At 39.6% G+C, this 23950-nt stretch overlaps 1 protein-coding gene across 1 annotated transcript in view; it reads right to left on the bottom strand.

Moving 5' to 3' along the window:
* The window catches only part of mycbp2 (MYC binding protein 2), a 331873-nt gene that overhangs the window by 232460 nt on the left and 75463 nt on the right, over positions 1–23950 (bottom strand). Inside the window, 4 exon segments of the mRNA XM_020054739.3 lie at positions 205–409; positions 585–743; positions 17000–17164; positions 17305–17509. Of these exon segments, the coding sequence (XP_019910298.2) occupies positions 205–409; positions 585–743; positions 17000–17164; positions 17305–17509 (734 nt within the window).

The raw sequence follows: 23950 nt of genomic DNA on the forward strand, positions 1-23950 counted from the left end.
AGTATCCTTTGCCCTTATGGTCACACAACAGTTGTTGCACAAGAAAATAATACAAACTTGGCTGTAATGGTATGATCTCCCTATACCACTCTGAGGTCCTAAGTTAACATTCTTTAAGAAAATAAACGATACTCCCAAATGGGGAGTATGTGTGAGACTGTGTGTGTGAATGTGTATATCTGCCTCGAAGTCAAGTATCCTTACCCTCCAGGTACCCGGTCGGGCCGTCCACTGCTAACACAGCTGGCTCCATAGCCAGTACAGTCTCCACACACGGTGCACACCATGCATTGGTCCAGCTTCCATTTGTGCATTCCTGGCTGGCACATCATGCTCTTCTCCTCTTCTTTCTCTAGCTCATCCTCTAGGTCCTCATCCATAGCTGTTGCCATACACTCTACGCCAAATGCTACAGTTGGTACAGAAGACACTTGCAATCAATTTATTGTGCATTTTCACAAAAAGTCACATGGATAGGTAAATGATGCACAATATATTTTAGTCCATATAAATTTGCACATACGGCATCTTGAAGCATGTCAGTTTTTTTTGTTGTTGAACTATTGTATGCATGCAAACTTCACCTTTTCCCGTCTGGTTTATGGCCCCTGTTTCTCGGCCACATTGGCCTTTGTTATTGACCCCAAACGTCCAGACCTCTCCACTCTTGGTCAGAACACAGGTGTGGGCCTTCCCCATAGCTACCTGTGTCACAATGTGACCTTTCAGATCTGACACTTGGCCTGAATGGGGGACAATAGAAAGAATAAAACAATCATTTTTAATTCAGACTTAATTTCCAGAATATAAAATACCATTATCGAAAAAGGAAGTTTTGCCAAACTTGTGACATGGAATTCCAAATTTCAGCCTGAATATTGTGTACGATTAGCCGGACCTGATTCTACACAATACATTCGGGCTGGGTTTGGGCTTGTTGATCTGTACAAGTTAAAACAAATGTGTGTGACTGACGTGCTTTTCTCTGTCCTTCCTTTCAGGAGCAGTTCTGGTTCTGAGGCTGCTATATTAACAACAGTTAATACCTAGTTTCATACTTGGCACATAGTGTAATTCGTTGAAAACAAAATGACATAATGGTCAATGGAAACCAAAATCACCAACCACCTTCAGGGCCGGATTAAAACTCACACCTAAAATCTAACTAAACAATTGAAATCACAGGTTGTTCCAACTATGTGAATTTCATCATGACAGCTTAATGTGACTCAGTAGTGTTTAGGGCCCCCATGTGCCTGCATGCACTCGTGACAACATTTGGCATTCTCTTGATGAGACGGCGGATGGTGTCCTGGGGGATCTTCTCACAGACCTGGATGAGGGCATCAGTGAGCTCATGGACAGTTTGTGGCACTACTTGGCGGTGTCAGATGCATAATACATAACACCCCAGAGGTTTTCAATTGGATTCAGGTCTGGGGAACGTGAGGGCCCGTTATCGGCATCAATGACTTCGTCATCCAGGAACCACCTACACACTGGCCACATGGGGATAGGGTTAGGCATTGTCCTGCACCAGGTGGAACCTAGGGCCAACTGCACTAGTGTAAGGTTTGATGGTTGGGTCTGAGGATTTCATCAGTCAGGGTACCGTTGGCTAGTAAGTGGAGGTCTGTGCGACCCTCCAAGGATATGCCTCCCCAGACCACCGCCAAACCAGTCATGCTGGATGATGTTGCAGGCAGCATAACATTCACCATGGCGTCTCCAGACACTTTCACATCTGTCATATGTGATTGTTGTGAACCTGCTCTCACCTGTGAAGTGAACAGGGTGCCAATGGCAGACCTGCCAATTCTGGTGTTCTCTGGGGAAGGGCTGAGAGGACAGGTCTCACTAGAGGACGATGGGCCCTCATACTACCTTCATGGAGTCTGTTTCGGCCACTTAGGTCAGAAACATGCACATCAGTAGCCAGCTGGAGGTCATTTTGTAGGGCATTGGCAGTGCTCCCCCTCACACAAAGGAGCAGGTACCGGTCATGCTGCTGGTTTGATGCCCTACTACGGCCCTGTCCAGCTCTCCTTGTGTAACAACCCATCTCATTAATCAGTATTATTTCACTTTATTTCCCCATTTATTGAATTCCTTGATCATTAATTTCTGCATTTATTTATTGTTATTTTCATTTATTTCCTTAATCATTTATTTCGGTATTTATTTTTTCCCGTATTTATTTATTCCTGTATTACCTTGTCCTAAAGCTAGTTAGGGTCTTTCTATCAAAATATGTCACATTACTCTAATTGTTTGATTGGTATTAAGAGTGCAAAGATTGACTATACATGCCTTGGTTGCTGTGACTACATTAGTACACATATGACTACAGCAAAGATCTGAGACTTTGAGGCTAACATAGCAGAAAATGTTAGGGCTGATTAACTTTTTTGCATTGAGGCTCTGACTGACAATTTGTTCTATTTAGATGCTATCACGGACGTAGACCATGCAGAGTTAAGCAATTAGGAGGAAGGGTTATCGCCTTAATATTTGATCCACAATTCAGATGACGCGGAGCAGCTTATAATGTATAACCTCATTGGGCTTAACCGATTTATAACAGTGATTCCAAATGCTTGTTAAGTCCATACTTCTGCGGCTTAGTCATGTTATATTATCTATAACTTGACATTTAAACTGATAGATAAAATTATTGGGTTTGATGTCAACTGTAATAACAATTAGTGTAAAATCACTGCCTTCCAATATTGTAGTTTGAAATGTCATCTCAGCTTAATAATTAGATTTATAATTGGATGTCTTATGTATAGAAAAAGACAAAGGTATTCCTCTATTAACTGAAACGGTCACATGTATGATTCAATACTTAAATGGCTGAGATCTTATTCTCAAGATAATTTCAGATTGCATCTTATATTTGACAGATGCAATGATTTTACTTAACATTTATAATTCAATAACTAACTTTAAAAGAAGCGGCAGCTGAGCATTTACTCATTACATGCCACTATCTTCCCACTGCCCAGCCGCTGTCCCAGAGTTCTTAATCCACCAAGTGACGCTCCCACGATAGGCAATTTAATAAAAACATAGTCGTGGCCAAATGTTTTGAGCATGACACAAATATTAATTTGTCTGCTGCTTCAGTGTCTTTAGATATTTTTGTCAGATGTCACTATGATACACAGAACTATAATTACAAGCAAAGGCTTTTATTCACAATGATATAAAGGTTATGCAAAGAGACAAAATTCTATAACAGTGTTCAAACTTCTTTTTAAAGACCTCAGCAATCCGCCCTGGCATGCTGTCAATTAACTTCTGGGCCACAACCTGGCAGCCCACTCTTGCATAATCAATGCTTGGAGTTGTCAGAATTTGTGGGTTTTTGTTTGTCCAGCCCCCCTTGAGGACTGACCACAAGTTCTCAATGGGATAAAGGTCTGGGGAGTTTTCTGGCCATGGACCCAAAATGTAAATGTTTTGTTCCCCAAGCCACTTGGTTATCAATTTCGCCTTATGGCAATCATGCTGGAAAAGGTATTGTTCGTCAACAAACTGTTCTTGGATGGTTAGGAGAAGTTACTCTCAGAGGATGTGTTGGTACCATTCTTTATTCATGGCTGTGTTCTTAGGCAAAATTGTGAGTGAGCCCACTCCCTTGGCTGAGAAACAACCCCAAATATGGTCTCAGGATGCTTTACTGTTGGCATGACACAGGATTGATGGTAGCGTTCACCTTGTCTTCTCCGGGCAAGCTTTTTTCCGGATGCCCCAAACAATCGGAAAGGGGATTCATCAGAGAAAATAACCCCAGTAGTCCAATCCCTGTACCTTTTGCAGAATATCAGTCTGTCCCTGATGTTTTTCCTGGAGAGAAGTTGCTTCTTTGCTTCTCTTCTTGACACTGGGCCATCCTCCAAAAGTCTTCGCCTCACTGTGGGTGCAGATGCACTCACACCTGCCTGTTGCCATTCCTGAGCAAGCTCTTCATTGGTAGTGCCCTGATCCCGCAGCTGAATCCTTAACATGTGATAGGGTGCAGGTCAGGCTGCAGGCTGTTAGCCAGCCTCCTAGCATAGTGGAGTCTGTCAATAGCATAGCCAGAGTAGTTAGTACAGCTTTACCTATTTCCACTGTGACTCATTCCAGGCTGAGAAAAGTTAAACAAGGTAGTGCTAACAAAAACAACCTTATTAAGATAAAGCCTTCCTCCACCTCGGTCAAAAATAAAAATAATTGTATCACTTCGCATCTCAAAATGGGACTCCTAAATATTAGATCTCTTGCTCCAAAGGCAGTTGCGGTAAATGAATTAATCTCTGATCATAAACTAGATGCTATTGGTTTATGTGAAACGTGGCTAAAGCCTAATGAATTCACTGCCTTAAATGAGGCCTCTCCTCCTGGCTATACTAGTGATCATATCCCTCGTGCATCCCGAAAAGGAGGGGGTGTCGCTAATATTTATGACAGTAAATATAAACTTACTCTCAAACATATCACAGAGTTTCATTCTTTCGAAGTTTTACTCATGAAAGTTAACCAGGCCGATAAATCATTTTACATAGCTACTATTTATAGGCCACCCGGGCCATACATATTGTTCCTCAATGAGTTTCCAGAATTCTTGTCTAACTTTGTATACATGGCAGATAGTATTCTAATTTTTGGCGATTTCAATATCCATATGGAAAACCCCAATGATCCTCTTCAAAAAGCCTTTCAAGCCATAATCGACTCAATGGGTTTCATCCAACATGTCTCAGGTCCAACACATTGCCACAATCATACCTTAGATTTAGTCCTGTCACGAGAAATAGATATTGTAGATCTAATAATTTACCCCCAAAATCCTGGATTATCGGATCACTGTCTTATTACATTTACCGTTAAAACAAGAAATCCACTTGCCCCCCAAACAATGAGTTTCAAAAGCTGTACTATAAATTCTCGGATTACAAATAAATTCCTTGATATTCTTACTAGTTCGCTCATAAATGACAGAGTAAATAAATCTGTAAACGATCAAATCGAGGATCTAAACTCAATACTGCGAAATACATTAGATATAGTTGCACCACTAAAAACTAAAGAAATACGCAACAAGAAACTTGCTCCTTGGTACACCGACAATACTAGAGCACTTAAGCAAGCCTCCAGAAAATCGGAGCGAAAGTGGCGCTCCACCAAGTTGGAAGTATTTAGACTAGCCTGGATAGACAGTACAGTACAATACCGAAAATCACTCACGTCTGCTCGATCAGCTTATTTCTCCAACACAAAAAACAATCCAAAATATATCTTTGATACGGTTGCAAAGTTAACAAAAAAGCAAAGCTTAGCAAGTGAAGTGGGTCTTCACTTTAGTTGTAATGAATACATGAACTACTTTGATGAAAAGATCGTCACCATTAGAAAACAAATAACTGAATCCTTAAATAGTTATGGTCCTAAAAATCTCGGTTGTCCGGAAAATTTCCGGAGCCTCCTTGATCAGGTGTCAATGGGGACACTTGAGTTTTTTGATACCGTATCGCTCGACACATTTACAAAATTTGTAATGAGTTCTAAACCCACAAACTCTCAGCTAGACCCGATTCCTACAAAATTACTTAAGGAGTTATTTCCTGTGCTAGGTCAGCCAATGCTGAACATAATAAATTGCTCCCTTTCCTCCGGATGCGTACCAAACTCACTAAAAATTAAGCCTCTTCTAAAAAAATCTAATCTAGATCCCGACATATTAAACAATTATAGGCCAATATCGAACCTCCCGTTCCTCTCAAAAATCTTAGAAAAATGTGTTTCCCAACAACTGAATGCCTTCCTAAAGACAAAAAACATTTATGAAATATTCCAGTCTGGTTTTAGATCCCATCATAGTACTGAGACTGCACTCGTGAAGGTAACAAATTACCTTCTAATGGCCTCAGACAAAGGTTCCGCATCCGTCCTGTTGTTTCTTGATCTTAGTGCTGCTTTTGACACTATTGATCACTCCCTTCTCTTAGAGAGACTGGAAACCAATATTTGGCTACGTGGACATGTTCTAGCCTGGTTTAAATCTTATTTATCTGAAAGATATCAGTTCGTTAGTGTGGATGGCATATCCTCTGACAAGTCAAAGGTATGCTTTGGAGTTCCTCAAGGCTCGGTTCTGGGCCCATTACTTTTCTCACTATACATGCTCCCTCTGGGCGATGTAATCCGAAATCACAATATTAACTTTCACTGTTATGCTGATGACACACAGTTATATATTTCAATGAAGCATGGAGAAGCCCCTAAATTAGCTATTTTGGAAGCATGCGTTTCAGATATTAGGAAGTGGATGACAGAGAATTTCTTGCTCTTAAACTCAAATAAAACAGAAATGCTCCTTTTAGGACCCAAAAAACTAAGAGCGTTGTTAGCAGATCTCACTGTGAACCTCGACGGCTGCATGGTCGTATCCCAAAAAACTGTAAAAAACCTTGGCGTTACCCTTGACCCTGACCTCTCCTTTGAAGAACATATAAAATATGTCTCAAGAGTTGTTTATTTTCATCTTCGAAACATCGCAAAAATTAGAAACTTTCTATCAAAAACTGATGCAGAAAAATTAATCCATGCTTTCGTTACTTCTAGATTAGATTACTGCAATGCTCTTCTATCTGGTTATCCAGACAAATTAATAAATAAACTTCAATTAGTGCTGCACACAGCTGCTAGAATCCTAACTAGAACAAAAAAATTTGAACACATTACTCCTGTCCTGGCATCCTTACATTGGCTGCCTGTTAGGGTTAGGGCTGATTTTAAGGTTTTACTCTTAACCTATAAATCAATACATGGACTTGCTCCTACTTACCTTGCTGAAATGATCCAGCCATACATACCTACACGTAACCTTAGATCGCAAGATGCAGGCCTTTTAATTGTACCTAGAATTTCTAAACAAACAGTTGGCGGCAGGGCCTTTTCTCATAGAGCTCCACTCCTGTGGAATGATCTGCCAATTAAGGTTAGAAATGCAAACTCAGTGCAAACTTTCAAGTGTCTACTAAAAACTCATCTCTACAGCACGGTTTATAATTAGGTGTAGCCTGGCCCGGGGGCGTGAAGGTGACCAGTAGGCTTGATACTGTCCACCCTTGCTGTCTTGCCAGGTGGGCTCTCGTCGCCACTGGGATGCCCTCCCTCCAATGCCCTTCGGGGGAAGAGTCACTGGCTTGTTGTTGACTCTCTATTGCGCACTTGTGCAGTTGGGCTGTACGCTGCTAGCAATACTCGGCCCTCATTCAGGGGGGTTGCGGTTGGTGGGTGTCCCTTTGGTTGATGCCTGGCAATGTGGTTGGATTGATTTCCTGCCTGTTGGGCCCTGTCCGGGGCCTCCCCCGGGTAGGGCCACAGTGTCACCGGACCCCCCCGTCTCAGTTTCCAAGGTGTTACGCTGCTATATTTTTGTGCTGGGGGACATGAGGGATGTACTACTAACTTTTCTCAGTTTCCTCCAATTTAAAATTTTAGAAGGAGATGAGGTCCTGGTCCACACCTGCGGATTACCTGGTCCAATAGTAGACCGTTGCGGTTCCTGTCCTTGTCCACCTGGTCATACTTCTGACCTAGTCTAAAATCAAATATACTCTGGATTTAGCCAAGAGAAATTTATTTATTATTCCAATTGGACTCTTAATATTTCACCGGGCACAGCCAGAAGAGGACTGGTCACCCCTCTGAGCCTGGGTCCTCTCTAGGTTTCTTCCTAAAATTCGACGACCTTAGGGAGTTTTTCCTAGCCACTGAAATTCAACACTACTGTTGTTTGCTCCTTGGGGTTTAAGGGCGGGTGTCTCTGTAAAGCACTTTGTGACAACTGCTGTTGTAAAAAGCGCTTTATAAATACATTTTGATTGATTGATTGATTGATTGAATCCACTTTAGAAGCTGGTTGGACTTTATTGGGCGCCCTGAAGCCTTCTTCACAACAATTGAACCTCTCTCCTTGAAGTTCTTGAAGATCAGATAAATGGTTGATTTAGGTTCAATCTTGCTAGCAGCAATACCCTTGCCTGTGAAGCCCTTTTTGTGCAAAGCAATGATGACGGCACGTGTTTCCTTGCAGGTAACCATGGTTAACAGAGGGAGAACAATGATTCCAGCACCACCCTCCTTTAAAGCTTCCAGTCTGTTATTCTAACTTAATCAGCATGACAGAGCTTCTCCAGCCTTGTCCTCGTCAACACTCTCACCTGTGTTAATGAGAGAATCACTGACCTAATGTCAGCTGTTCATTTTGTGGCAGGGCTGAAATGCAGTGGAAATGTTTTTTTGGGATTAAGTTACTTTTCATGGCAAAGAGGGACTCTGCAATTAATTGCAATTCATCTGATCACTCTACATTATATTCTGGAGTATATGCGAATTGCCATCATTGAAACTGAGGAAGCAAATTAATATTTGCATCATTCTCAAAACCTTTGGCCACAACTGTGTAGTGCCTGCCATCACTTATTGTTTGTATTTTAGTAATAAAATTGGAGGTGTAAAGGTTCACGTATCCGTACCGTTCGGTAAAGGACGTTTGGTTCAGTACAAGATGTGATCCATATGAATGTGGTCCAGTTTCAACCACACACATAAATTTTTTGTGTGTGGAACTAACATTCTAAACAAGCTTCTCCACAGAGACAGATCTTGGAGCTGTAACTTAGCAACTAAAGTAGCCTAGCACATGTAATGCAGCCTCGTAAATAAACATGGTAAACACAAACCATAACCCAGAGATTGAAGACCTTCCCGTATCCTTCAGTTCTGGAAACAGACTTACGTCTGTTTCCAAAACCATCACGCATGTTGCTCTTTATAAAGTGCATCATAAATGCTACGTTAGGAACATTTGGAATGTAATTGGGCCCTGTTAGGGGTTTGGAATGGAGTAAAGCCATGAATATGTTTTAAAATTGCATTTTGATAGAGCTTGATTGTATTTTGGCGATGTATTCTACTACTACTTAGGCATCAATAGGAAAAGTAAAAACTCGAAGTAGTAATGAAATTTTGGGGGTACGAAATACTATATCCAAACAATGGGGGGGACTTCAGCCAATCAAAATCATATCTCTGGAAATCGATCATGTGACATCAAATTATCAGCTCCTTCGGTAGCTATATTCCCAGTCAACTAACACAATTAGTTGACTGGGAATATAGAGCACCGTTGGAAAAATAAATTCTAACTGTTTGAAATGAAAAAGGAATACAAGAGAAAACAAGCATTCAGAGTTTAAGAAAACAATGTTCTTCTTGACAAGGTAGAGGCAACAGCACAATCCTTCAGACAGTAGGCTATCAACGGCCTATGCTGCGGGCTTTCAGACTAGTGACTGGTAATTTTGAACACTATTTCTTGTTTTACGTATGTTTTTCTTTATCCTCAGTTGACAATTGCATTCAGTTACATTCACATCCACTCACAAACTATAATTCTTCTAAATAAATTGGTCTAAATTAAAAATGTTTTGATAATTTTTCTATTGCCTTAATATTAACTGTTTGCGCCTGTTACGATAGACTAACAAGTGTTCCGGCGCAATTGTTAATTAACGAGCGATGTTACGTGCCACTTAAGTAACAAAGCTTTCGGGAAACGCACTGATAAAATAACGAGGCACTTATGATCATCTTCATGCTTTGGGAAACCGGGCCTAGGATTACAAACTGCCAATTCCTCCTTTCCTACCTACTACAGCCTACACTACAACAACTGCAAAGTGAAAGAAAACTTACACTTGCGCTCAATAGCTAGCAACCAGGAACCCTGGCCTAAGCTTACATTATCAATGCTAACAATAACGTTGAAATCTCAGGTAGCACATTTTTTGGAAGAGGTAATTCTATTTTTCATATTATTCAGAAAGTCATTATCGAGCATGGGTGTGGAACCGCTTTCTGACCGGTGAATAATTGCAAAATGCTGTAATTCTTACCTAGTGCAGTGGCAGCTGGAAAAGTTTAGAACTTCATAATAAATTAAAAGAAATGTTAATTTTTTGCATGTCTTTTGCCACTTTACCGAAACTGTACCGAACCGTGATCAAAAATTATCACTATGTACCGAAACCGTGACTTGCGGACCGTTACACCCCTAATTAAAATATTGAAACAATATACTTTTTGAAAGAGGACGAACCCGAGCTTTGAAAATAAGTGTGTGAGATATTTTAACACAACTGAATGTAAAGTGACAAATCAAAAGTAAACTAAATCTGGATAAACAAGGTAAAGACCCAGTTTGGACAAGAAAATAGGCAAGCCTAGCTCAGGTGGTCCGCAATAGAAAGTGTTGATTGTGGCTGCCCTCTCGAGACTCAAACCTGGGTCACCCATGTGAAAGGCCTTGTCGTTAACCACTACGCCACAGAGCTGTACATTTGGCAGATGTTATTATAGCCTATTGACATTATATAATTTTGTCAAGCATTAACATCACACCAAGTTTGAATATTTCGTTACACAACATTAACCATTGTGTTAAACTGAGTAACATTTCTTAAGTTTATTTCCACCACAAACAGCATCTATGAACTGCATGGCTTTTGCCACTGGCCGTTTTAACAGCTTATTAGCCATTTGTGAATTACATTTATACAATAACTACTGTATCAATATAGGTGACAATAACAGAGTTTCTCGTCAAGTGAAAAGATGAGAGAATCGTGTAGCCATCAAAGAGTTTGTCAATGCTGAACAAATCCTAAGACATAATGGGAAAATCCACCAGAAATAGGTGCAATATTACAGTAAACAGTTTCATTTTAGGCTTCCCATAACGTAGCTACTGAAGGTTGTGGCCAGCGAAAGTTTGTCAGTCCTGAACAAATTCTCAGGCATAATGTGTTTTGACTGTGACAGGAGTCAAACCTGTTGTTCTGTAGCCCGCATCTCTAATCGCTACGCTATATAACATGGGGTAGTCACAGCCAGTCAGTAAGAGAGCTCTACGCTCTACAGTTTACGCGGTCCGGCAAAAACAGTGCAAAACTGTCATCTTTCTTTATACTGCAGGACGATTATACTACTCTATTAATTTTTCAATGTTCTGTTTGATTTAGGGATGTGACGATAGACGATTTTAGTACTAATCGCGATGGGAAATACTCAATCGGGAAATTCCGTAAACGGGATAATTGTAAATCAGGATAATCCTTACGAGTGACTTGAAAAACCTCTGACAGTCTTACATGTTTCCCTGACTGCTAGTTTAATTGTACATGTGGAGCGCACATCTCATGTTGTACTATGCTACTAAACATCCTCTGCAATGCATGGTCAATGGAGCTGAATGGTTCTGCTAGCTTAAATAGAAGAATATATGTCGTTATGAGTTGGGATTGTATTGTAATGATATAAAGAATAAACTAATTCACCAATTCCTTTACAACAGTACTAGTCTAACCACTATATTAGTCGTCCACAAAAAAAGCTTCTGATCACGTCTCCACTTCCCGCTATATGCAAATACCTGTCTATTCCATTACCCCGGAAAATAAGCAGTTGAAATAATGTTGAGCTCAAACAAACCAATTATATCCTAGAAGACATGCATCTACAATGCATGCACAAAAAACTTGTGAACAAACTGCAAATTGTAGATACATTATACCCATCTCTAAAATATAATTTTGTTTATATTATACGCTCATTGTTAATAATGCGCACAACATAACCGGGAGCTGTTATAACGAATTAAACTAATTATGAAAAATCGACACAACAAACAGACCTATCGTTAGCTAATAAGTCACATAAAATACACACGGAAGTTAATGCAGCCACAGGTAAGTACCGGTAAGAAATTAAATCTATTTTCACCTCTGATCCGCAGAGGAATGACTTCAAAAAGCTCTTGCCAGTCACCAAAGTGTTCCTGACTACATGTTTTATTTAACTGGTGGAGCACATATATTATTATTTTAATTTTTTTTATAGATTCAACTTTTTCATTAAACAAGTACAACAAAATGCAGTTAGCATTTAACAAGATGTGCGAATAGAAAATTTACTTAAGTATAATGTATGTTACAGATGTGACATACATATGTGCAATGTATAGATGGGGAATGAAGGCAAATGCAGTACAAACGGCAATTCAAAATGCCACTAAAAATCCTCTGCAATGTATTGTCAATTAAACTGGCAACCATATATATTAGAGATTAACATATTATAGTATTAATTATTAAAATCCTTCTTTGATATTATTTTATTGTAATGGCTTTTTAAATGCACAAGAACAATATTAATGTAGGGGAAGAATATCCGATCAGCCCTTTTGAGCTAGAAACCAGAGTTGTTATTGGGATTGTTATTAATCAGGGAAAAATCATATAGCGGGATAATTTTGGCCAGGATAATCGTGGCATGAAATTCTCATGTCGTCCCAACCCTAGTTCAATTTAAGTGTTTACACTTAATAACACAATGCCAACACATTTAAAAAACACCTACATAACTCTTGTAATTTCCATCTCATATATAAATAATTGCATTATTATCAGCTGGATATAAAACCATGCAGACTGACTAATGAATACCCAGGCAGTGTTTACCGGTAGTTGGGAAGAAGCACGCTTAGCTGTATGGCATCGTGGTGGTCAGGGAGTCGCCATCACCGCAACAAGACAGGTTAATTGTGGCGGAGAAGGTCTTTCAGACTTCACAAAATACTTCATAGTTTAGTGCATTACACCTCATACTTGTATGTAAAATGGTTAATTCTGACCTCTTTAAATTAAAATTTAATAAAAATATTATGAACCTCTTCATTTAAATTAAAACGATAATATCCATAGCCATGCAATGCAGCTTTGCTGTAGTGGGACCAACTCTTTCCATTCATGAATTTGGAGGATGCTAAGAATGCTAATTACAGCCAGGGACAGAGCTGAGTAAATGGATAGTTGGAAAGAAAATCAGTCTACATCCATTCTGGACTAACTTTTGGTAAATGTATTGATAAATATGATTTTTATACGAAATATCCCTTTTAAAGTACCGCCCCCTCATTAGCTTACGGACAAGAAAATACAGAAATAAAGAAATTCAGAAAAAAAAAATATATAATATTATTGAAATAAATAAATTAATAGGGAAATAAATGAATACTGAAAATAATAAGAATAATAGGAAAATCAATATGTAAGTACAAATTAATGTGAAGTTTTACAAATGTGTCACTACATTTTTATGTACAAATGTATTTAATTTATTCACTTTTTTTATTTTGGCAGTTCTGGTCCTCCATGCTCTACGCCTATGTAGATTTTCCATTAGAAATCAGCCATTTCCAGCTATAATAGTCATTTACAACATTAAGTAGAACGGTCATTACTGAACTGCAGCTGCTTATAGGCAGAACCACAACACATTTAAAAATAAATGATGAATCTGTTATTTACAATATGTAATTTAAAAATTATATTGTAATTAATGTTACTTATTTACACAATTTAAGATTGTATAAGTTGAGCAGCCATTTAAGGTTAGTTAGGGTGAAATACCAAAAAATTAAATCTAAATGGAGTGGATATAGAGTGGCTTATTGAACAACGTGATAAGACAATGTTCAGGCCTCCAGTAAACAGGCTAATAGGCTTATTACCTACTGTGACCTACTGTGGCATGTTATAGAGTATTGAAGAAACTGAATTATAAAGAAATTGTGGTGACTAATTTCTAATTACTTCAAGTTTGTTACTGAAAGAAAAGGATGCATAGTGAGAGTTTGGTCTGTTAATGAGATTTATGGAATGTATTATACATGTTGCTATTCATTAAATAAATTGTTTTTTTATTTCTGTAGAGGTGTAGCATCAAAGAAACCAAAACCAAATGTTGACTAAGTAATAATCTGATATTAAATGTTAACATTACAGTTGTAATTTAGTTTTATTTTAGTTTAACACTAGAACCGCCAGGCCTTTTTAACCCCTATAACCACCAGGGCCGGATGTCGTTTGGCGTAATTAGCATACAAATCATCACTATTAGCATGGACATTGTCCTCCGCAGCATCACATCCAGCCAGAGCATCAGTTCATCTACTGAGTAGTCATCAAACTATATAGAAGTATAAAAAATTATGAATTACATAATTTGTTTGTTTTAAATGAATTAGAAAAATACAAGAATGTGATTGTATTTAAGGTTTTATCAAACAGGAAAAAAAATCTAAAAACAGAATACACAGAATGATTATTTCTAAGAACACAGGCTTTGGTATTTTAATTTATTTATTAGGCCCTAGAAATAAAAAAATCAACACTTAAATTATTCAGAAGTAAATCCTTTAGTATTTAGTGTTATTTTTGATGATGTAGAAGGTAAAATAAGAGACATTATTGACTAGTTTGCGACAATCAAAGGATATGCACATGAATAGTCTACATAGGCTTAAAGCACGGTTGCTTGATAAACACGCTAAATTTCAAAGAATGAATAACATAGGTATTCGTAGAAATAAAATTGATAAATTAAATTACCCAAATAATGCCGGCTCTTCCAGACTCCTATATTGCAGTGGCATTTGGGATCGTCATTGGTTCGATTCTTTTTTTTGTTGCAAGGACGCTCTGGCATTTGCAGGGTTGCTGTTTAATATCTGAATAAGATGAAGACCTGGGATCCGACCCATCGATTTCGGGTAGAAAGTGTATATAATCTCAACTCGGTGAGCAAGTCAGAAACAACTCAGAAACAATTTACAGCGTTTAGTTCACAATGGCAAGCCAAACCCGACAATTTGACGCCCTGACAGCATTGCATAGGGGGTTAACGCCCATTAATCCATTGATGTCATTGCTATTCCCTTGCTATTCATTAGATTAGATTAGGTTCCCGAGGTAGACATGTATGTGAAACAACTGAAAAAGGATGTCAACATTTCTTAATCTTCAGAGAGAGAAGATCAGATGTGTGCGCGATTTAGTTTCTCTTTTTCTCCTAAAATAAAAACAGTACCTTTGTTGAATTGGTGACTGCTAAATAATATTCTTGGTATTTCTTTTAGTGAATAATGATTTAGTCTAATACATTTGTAGGATCTTAATCTTCAGTAAAACAAGCAGAGAAAATACAAAGAGTCGATAAGATGTGTGCGATTTAGTTTCTCTTTTTCTTCTAAAATAAAAACAGTAACTTCTAATATCTTTCTTGAATTTTTGAATTGTGACTGCTTAACAATATCCTTGGTATTTCATTTAGTGAATACTTTTTTAGGATAATACATTTGTAGATTTACATTTGATGAATTAGCCTACACAATAAGCTGAGTCTCCTATCGTTTTTCTACAGTAGCATATGTACTTAAGTACCTGGGATCCAAAACATGATAAATGGCTAAATGCTAAAGGCTACAATAATGTGGCCATGTAGCTTGTAGTAGTAGACTACCATCCTTACTGTTCAGTCTGTCATCACAATATCTCATTAATGCTTTAAAGAAATATTTCCAGAATAATGATCCGTCACCAGGTCAGTAAATCTAAACTACTGCTGGCATTCTGAGTAGAGAGGTGTGTGTGTGTTTGTGTGTAGCCTCTGCTGTTTTCTTAAGTACATGGGATTTATAGTTTTGTTTTAGTTTTTTACCGTGATATTGAATTGGGTATTGTTGTGGAAATTTCTATATACAATGTATTCTAACTGAGTAAAGGACTGAGTCCCACTGTTAAGATAGGTACAGGAATGTGGGGGATCTGGTATTGCATAGGGGACATCTATTGTCTGTCCAGATGCAGATCGATGGGTTTTAGGACAGGATAGGAGAAGATACAACAGGGGGCATTAAGGTCAGTTGGCCCCTTTGGGTAAACACTACAGAAAACATTATGGCAGGAAGGATAAGGGGGGGGGGGGATAGCATTTGACTTGTGTGATAGAACAAAGGGAAAGGTGTTTGATTGACATGAAACAGATGGCAGCATCTTACCACACCCCTTTTTCCTATGTAATAAATACTGTCGAAATGATGTTTTTATTTAGAGACTATCTTTTGTAACCTGTATACTTTCTCCTTGCAAGCAAGATTAAAACCGTTTATTGCGCAATTGATTTCTCCTGTCTTACCTACCATTTTCATAGAACTTTGGATTTTAGAAATTGCCATCACAGTATCGAGACATGTGGAATTTCGCTGGTATTGCTAGCGACTACTACATTTATGGTGTCGTGACACCCCTTGTCTGCAGAATCACCTGTGCCCATTAAGGTCGGTATGTCTGGGGTATCATCTGTTCTCGTTAAGACCAGTCTCACTTGGGTAACCAGTGATACATGACAGCATAAACAATGCTGAAAAAATGTATAGCATAATTTTAGACAGCATAACAATGCTGAAAAAAATTGAGAGATCACATATAGTGGCAAAACATATTGTGCCTTTTCAGACATTTGTGAGAGCTCTTTGATCCATATCGAAATGTCGAGCACCACACAAAAAAAACTAGTGGAGTAATGCTTTGACCAGCTTAGAAACATTGCAAAATTAAAATGGGATTAATCATTTGAGGACACAGAAAATTATACATATTTCCTCTGTCACATACTACCCCTGTGTTGGTGTGTCTGCATTGGTTGCTGGTGAATCTAAGGGTTCATTTTAAGATTTTACTCAACGCTTTTAAGGCACTTCATGGACAGGCACCGGAATACATTAGTGATATGCTGAACCCATAAAACACTGCTGTTAGGTCTCTAAGATCACCTAATAAAGGACTTCTGGCTGTTCCAGAAACTAGAAACCTTTTGTTTCCATTGAACATTGTTCCGTCATTTTGTTCTCAACAAATTACACAACGTACAGTAGATTTTGATCTTTAATATATTTAGTTCATCGAGACCCGTTGTGTGATTTAAGTGTTACCTTAATTTATTGAAGCATTTGTTCCCAAATTTGAACAACTAAACACTACCCAGAAATTCCACATCACTAACATAACCCAAATTAATCATTTGCCTTGTTTCTATAACTCACATGTGCCGTCACTGTAGATGGCATCCTTGCCAAACATGTAGAGCTCTCCATCCTTGGTGACAATGCTGCTGCTGCCATTGTTGCAGGCTGTGTTTACTGCTATCTTGGTCTCCAGCTTCATCATCTTTTTGGGCTTGTAGGGTTTTGGCTGGCGGCGGCTCTTGGCTGGAGTAAGTAATATGAACACAGTGATAGGTTTATAAGTAAACTTCTCCCTTCCATCCATAAGTCCATCTTTCATCCTTACCTAAAGATACAGAATTTATGATCATGATGTGGATGGGTTCTCATCAGCCATTACTTACTGGACTCTCCATCCTCTCCCTTGCTGGCAGAGCCTGTGAAAAACACGCTGCCATCCTCGGTCACCAACAGGGCATGCGAACCATCATGGCCCACTGAGAACTGGACAATCTTAGGAGACTTGGTGATGGGCAGTTCCACCCATTTACCTGTTGACGGACCACCCTGCTTGATGCCCAGGCTCTGGTACTTCCCTGTGTAGTAGATCTGAGGAACACAAAGGGTGAAAGGATCAGTAAAAGAGATATTTTGTAACTTTTTTAAAACTAAATATTTAAAAACATATTCCTTTATGCTTTAAAAAAAGTTCATTTAAAATATGCTATATGGCCTTAGAAAATATACTGACATGCGGATATAGGGGTGTACCGATTTCGATTCTAGTTCGAAAATGTTTAGGTTCGATTTTGAACTGCGATATTGAAGAGAAGTTTGCGAATTCTGTGATTAAGTAACCGCACATCATTGATTGTGGCCAGCTGTGACTACCTCCAAAATATCCAATTTTGGAGGTAGTCAAATGATCGTCAACGGTTCATGTAAAGGAGGTGGCATTAAACGAATTGTACTCATTAAACCATTAAAAACAACTATACCGCTCTATACTTGCAGTCCTATTATTTATTCAACTTCAGTAGCAACAGTAAGACTCTACATTAGAAATTAGTCAGCAATAATAATACTTGTTTTTTTTTTATTTGCTTGTGCTAATATGCTTTGGAGATTGACTGTGTAATACATCAAACCAGACTAGTTGTGTTCACACTGCACCTTAGCTTAGGGCTAAGAGCATCCTAAGCCCTGGGCTAAGCAAGTGTTCACACATATTTGTAAGCCTACAGCAAGCTGGCCAATGCTCTGGAGCAGGGTTAGCATCAACTTTTCAGGGCTAGCCTCAGAAAAACGGTGACAAAATAACCAGTGTTATTTTGTAACCAGTGTTAACGGTGACAGAAAAACAAACATACAACGTTTATTGTCCAATCACAAAACGTATCCTTTCACTTAATTTACATATGCTGGTAACTCGCACCGTTAACAACAGCTTCGTCTGTTTTGGTCCTTTCACTCTGCAAAGTTTTGTTGCCAGAGAGAATGTAACATTTGCAGCTTATCATAGAATGTAGAATGGTATTGTGTCGTATTTGTCAGTTAGCCCAGGGCTTAGGAACAGAAGTGAATCCTTAGGCTAGGGTTACACCTCTGCCCAGGGTTAAACTTGGCTAAGTTAACCCAGGCCCAGTCTTAGCCTGGAACAATGCAGTGTGTAAAGGCCTTATATTTTCCATCCCCCATGGTAATGTATAAGGGATACTTTTTGCAGAAAAACTCTTCAGTACCGCAGAAACGGCCATCTAAAATCATGAACCTTATAACATAGGGTTTAGCAAATAATAATTTGACCATTAAAAGATGGTGTCATGCTTTCAAGCCTCGGTAGCTAATCTATGCTCATGTAGCTAAGTAAATTCCCTGTTTACAATGACTTGTACACTGACCCGGATGAACAAGTTTTAACGATTCTACTGAACTTCGGCTGGAGAGCTTAGGGGCTCGATTTGCAATCGCGAGGAAGAAGTTGCCGGTTACTGGTAGCTGAGAACAACTGAACAGTGAGTCGTAAAACTACACCATAGAACGAACTGTCAAGATTGCAAAAAGCATTAGTATGTCAAACAAGCCCTGTGACGACCCGACTACGCCGTGATTTTTATCTCAACAGTCTGTCTCAATTTAGTGGGGCATTGACCGGTGTGTTTCAGTGCTGAACTGTATTTCGTGTCGCCATAGTATGATGACGCTGCATTTTTCTTTTGAGGATTAGAGTGTGATATTTTATTTCTCAGTGATTACACAGTGACTTGTACAAGTAAAAATATAATGCCGTCCAGTTGTACAAATACAACAAGAGGACTGCAGCCTCTGATGCGCATTATGCATTCATGTTTAAAAATCATGGCGCGAATAGGACACCATCAAGAACGAAAAGGATCATTAACAACGATGCCTGGAGTCGAAATGGACAGAAAGAAAAATAACATTTTCCGCCTAAACAAGATGGATTCCGAGGAAGTTGTATATGGACAGATGGAGAGTGTGGTACATACGAATAGAGAAGACAAAGGAAACTTAAGATGGCCGAGAGAGGACAACAGTCGAAAGGTGGGAAAGGAGACAATCGAAATGAACGAAGATTCATTCTGTTTGACCACCTGGCGCACCGACAGTAGTCTCAAGATGGAGTCTTATGGGATCCTGGCATCATGGAAGATACTAGGAACTGACGTGAGCTTTCGAAATCTGTTTATTTCCTAAAATGTATCGTACTTAACCATTAAATGAAGCTGGAAATTATCAAGGACACCTTATCACCTTCCTCGGTAACAGCCAAGCTTATTTAATTGAATATTACATGTAGTTTGAGAAGCACTTGGATGGTATATAGCATGTTTTAATAGGCTTTCGAAATAGCCTGTTTTGTTCTGTCATGCTTGAACATGTTTTAATGGGTATTCAAGAAATAACCTGTTGTTTTGCTTTGTTATGTAATACTTATGTAATTTTGAGTCAAACGTATTTATATGGTCAGAAAATCTGATTTCGCTAATGAAATTACTGTAACGAGGACTCGCGTGGGAGACCCCCCCCCCCCCCCCCCCCCCCCCCTCCCATCTGACGTGGGGACGGGATTGACTGCTGTCATATATTGAGTTATGTGTCAGAGTGTGGGGTGTCAATTGTCTTTACTTTCATTTTCATTTGAGGAACTATAAGACCTGATTGGTCAGTGTTGTGGAAATTCTGAAACCTGATGCATTCTTAATGATTAAAGGACTGAGTCCCTTTGTTTAGATAAATAGATGAGTGTGGGAGAGGGGATCTGGTATATGTCTTAGGGGGCATTCTTGATTGGTAACAGTAGATTATAGGTTTAATTGTAAATCTGTAGGTTGTCCAGATGAAGTCCCCCTCAAGGGTTGAGAAAGGGGACAACAACTTACCACACCCATTTTTCTATGTAATATATACGGATTGTGCATGTATTGAGTGAGAGACTCCTCGGACGATTATGTTTGTAAGCGGTTGACGCGTCTCTTATTTGCAAATGATATTAAAATGGTGCCTAGAGAAATTTGTCTCTGTTTCTTACTCCTTTAAGAGTGTCGATCGATGGAATTACAATCACATTTTGGGAGCTCGTCCTCGGTTACTAATCCTGGGGTCTCCTACTCAAATCATGGCGGCTTGTCAGGGCACCCAGTTTACATGATTTTTGGGATTCCTCAGTACAGGTACCCGGGCTTAAAATTAGAACTTGGGAAATAAGGGCACTTTAGTTTGCATTTTGGGCGCATTTATATAGGGGTTAGGGCTCCTTTTTGCGTTAGGGCGCAGGTGTATGTGTTAGGGCACATTTAAATTCTGCAGACAAGACTAGGCCTTGAACATCTCACTTACGGACCGACGGGTCTATTAATGATGTTGGGGCACGTTGATTGAGACGGAAGTGTTAGGGCACTTATGCGTTAGGGCACTGGTATATGTGTTAGGGCACATTAGGTTTCAGTGGATCTGGTGTGAGCGACACATTCACATGTCTTGTGATTTATTAATAAAATAGGGTTTGTTTCGCTGCGTTTCTTTTTTTGCTGCGTTTGATGTTGAGTAAGCGTTGTGGTGAGTTTTTGGCGACAGTGTTTATGTTTCTGGTGTTAGGACATGTGCACTTTTGTTTCTTTGAGTGTTATTAGGTTTTTCCAGTGACTGACATTTGCGTTCGGTGACGGATGCGCAGCCTGCCGGGCTGATTGGAGGTAGATGGACGTGGTAATGCAAGGAAGTTACTGACGGCCTAATGTTTGGAAGGCATAGGCCACGGTATGTAGACAGTGGTGACTGATGGAAGCTTTGGGAAAGTTGTGTGGGGTGTTTTGATCTGTGTTGTAGCCCTTTTTCGTTCAGGTTGTCCTCTCTGACCGCCCCCACCCTCCCGCTAGGACTTCTTGGAAGTTTGCGTGGTCCCAACATTTCCCTGCAATCGACGTAGCCAACCCCCGCCGGAGGGCGAACTGGCCCCTGTTTGGTTTCGCTCTATGGACCTTTTTGTTGTCCGTGGTGGTGTTCGCTCCGCTTTGGAAAATCTCCAGTGTTTGCAGCAACTAAAGAACAAAGAAGACTACAGACCCGGGGTTGAGGAAGAGACTTTGCTAACAGCTACGTTTGAATTAATGAAGCGACCACTAGCCATTCGACTGGACGTTGGATTTGGGACGATACCAGTGCGCAAGACAACGGCTGTTTAGACGTATTGTTCCCGCAACAATAGAGACAGTTTCGGCTTCTCTTTGGCCTCGGCATGGCGATCTGGGAACATGCAGGAACGCTGAACCGCCTAAGGGAGGGGTGCGGACGGTCTGACAGGAGACGGACCAGAGAGAGCATCAACCGGTGAGATCATTCCTTAATACAGCTTTCATATGCTTTAGTAAACTATGTGGTTGATTTTTGTATGTCAGAATTGATGGATTTGAGAAAGTATGGTAAATGGAAGTTATTTTTGAGGTGTTTTGGTTAAAGCGCCTGTAGTTAGGACAATGTCGTTCTGTTCCATGTCCTGACAACCATTCCCATGCAGCTAACCTATTGCTGGGTGATTCGTGCAGGATTTTAAATAGCTCTCTTTTGGTGGAATTGGTTTCTGTGCAACTGTCTGCGTGGAATGCGAGAAGGGTGTCTCGTTTGTTTTTCGACTGTAGGGGAATTGTGCTCCTATGTCTCCCCGTGCAACCTGTGTTATGGGTAGGGGAGAATCGGTCCTATGGGCTAGCGGTGAGCAGGCCTCGGGTTGGTTTCCAACCACGTAGCTAGGGCACTGATGGCTTAGGGGCTATATCTGTTGCGCGTCTATGCCTACTGCTGTGCGAGGGGGAACTCGCACATGTCCACAAATTTCAGAGTCTGTAGGAAGGAGTAGGGATTGCTCCTGTAAATTGCCAAAGTTGTTGGTCAGCTTATGGTTTAAATCAGTAGTTGTACTAATGAATTTTTATGTGTGTGCGCGCCAATTGTGTTTGTTCTGTATGTGATTATGGCCCGAGTCACGGGGATTTGTCACTGTCTGGTTATGGTCGACTTAGTAAATGCATTTGTCCATTTTGGTAATCCCTGTGCACGGGGGGTTCAGATTGGCTGCACTGTGTGTTCCTAGTTGGGATAGGGGTATTTGTTCAAGGTTGTTACCTTGGAAGGTTTGAAATCGCAAGGTTTTGCTTTGTTTGATGTCCATTGGGGTGTATGCGAAAGTAATGTCAGAAATGTTATAAATGGGATAGATTGGTAATTGGTATAATGCTGCTTCTCTAATTTGGTAAACTATGGTCTCGTTATGGGGGTTCAAATAGTGTTCTCTCTCCTTGTATGGAGTTGAATACAGACCTGGCTGAACGACGGTAGTCTCAGAGATGGAGTCCCTCTTATGGGATCCTGGAATCATGGACGATACTAGAAACTGACGTGTGCTTTCATAATCATTGATTCAGAGTTCTTAAATGTTTATTTCCTCAAATGTATCGTGCCTAACCATTAAATGAAGCTGGAACTTATCAAAGAAACCTGATCACCTTCCTCTGTAATAGCCAAGCTTATTTAATTGAATATTACATGTAGTATGAAAAGCACTTGAACGTTATATTGCATAGGCGTTCGACATAGTCTGTTTTGTTCTGTCATGCTTGACTGTGTTTTAATAGGTATTCAAGAAATAACCTGTTTTGTTGTGCTTTGTCATGTGTACATATGTAATTTTGAGTCAAACGTATTTATTGCGTTGATGATGTTAAAACCGTAAGGCCTCAAGGGGGGTCTCACGACAATGTAGGTAGGCCTTCAACAAGGCCCACCACGTGGTAACCGGCTGTTCACTAGCACAAGTGGGTAGGTCTGAAACCTAGTGATGAATTAGAATTTTGTACAATGATTTTCTAATCTGGTAAAATAGTCTAATGGTAGAAAAGGTTAACGTATTGTGTTTTCGCATTTGAAGAATCCACATGGAAGAATCCACATGGTGATAGACTTGAACGTTAAGGAGACACACTGTGTTCCATGAGGGCCGCATATGAATCCAATATAGTCATAGCCTATGAAGAGGGTTACACAGCCAAAGCAAGTTTACACCGCACAAAAATAGATGACCTATTTTTTAAATGCTAAATTGAGTTTGGTTAAATAATATCGTTTCTCTTATTTGTATTTACCAACGATAACTGGGATAATACTTGTGTTTTTAAAACCAACGCTTGATACTCGTTAATGAGTTTAAATTATAAAATGGTACATTGACTAATGAACCAGTAGGGTATTGATGTCACAGTGTTTAAGGCCTACATTGAGTTTGCTTTGGATTACTGATTGTTCCTTGATTTTAGTGACTTCATGCATCTATTTTCTATTAACTTGCCTTTATTTTGGGAGTTTTCCCCCCTACTGTTGCTGTGTTGATAGGATAAGCGATAACTCTGGACTTTTAGTTAACGTAGGTTATCGGCTAGGTTGTAGGCATGACGTATTTTACTCCAGGCAGTCTGAAGACCATGTCACGTTTTTGTGTGGGGACTTTCATTGGCTCCTGAAAGGGGGGCTCACCCC

The sequence above is a fragment of the Esox lucius genome, chromosome 16 (assembly GCF_011004845.1).
Source record: "Esox lucius isolate fEsoLuc1 chromosome 16, fEsoLuc1.pri, whole genome shotgun sequence".
NCBI classification, from domain to species: Eukaryota; Metazoa; Chordata; class Actinopteri; order Esociformes; family Esocidae; genus Esox; species Esox lucius.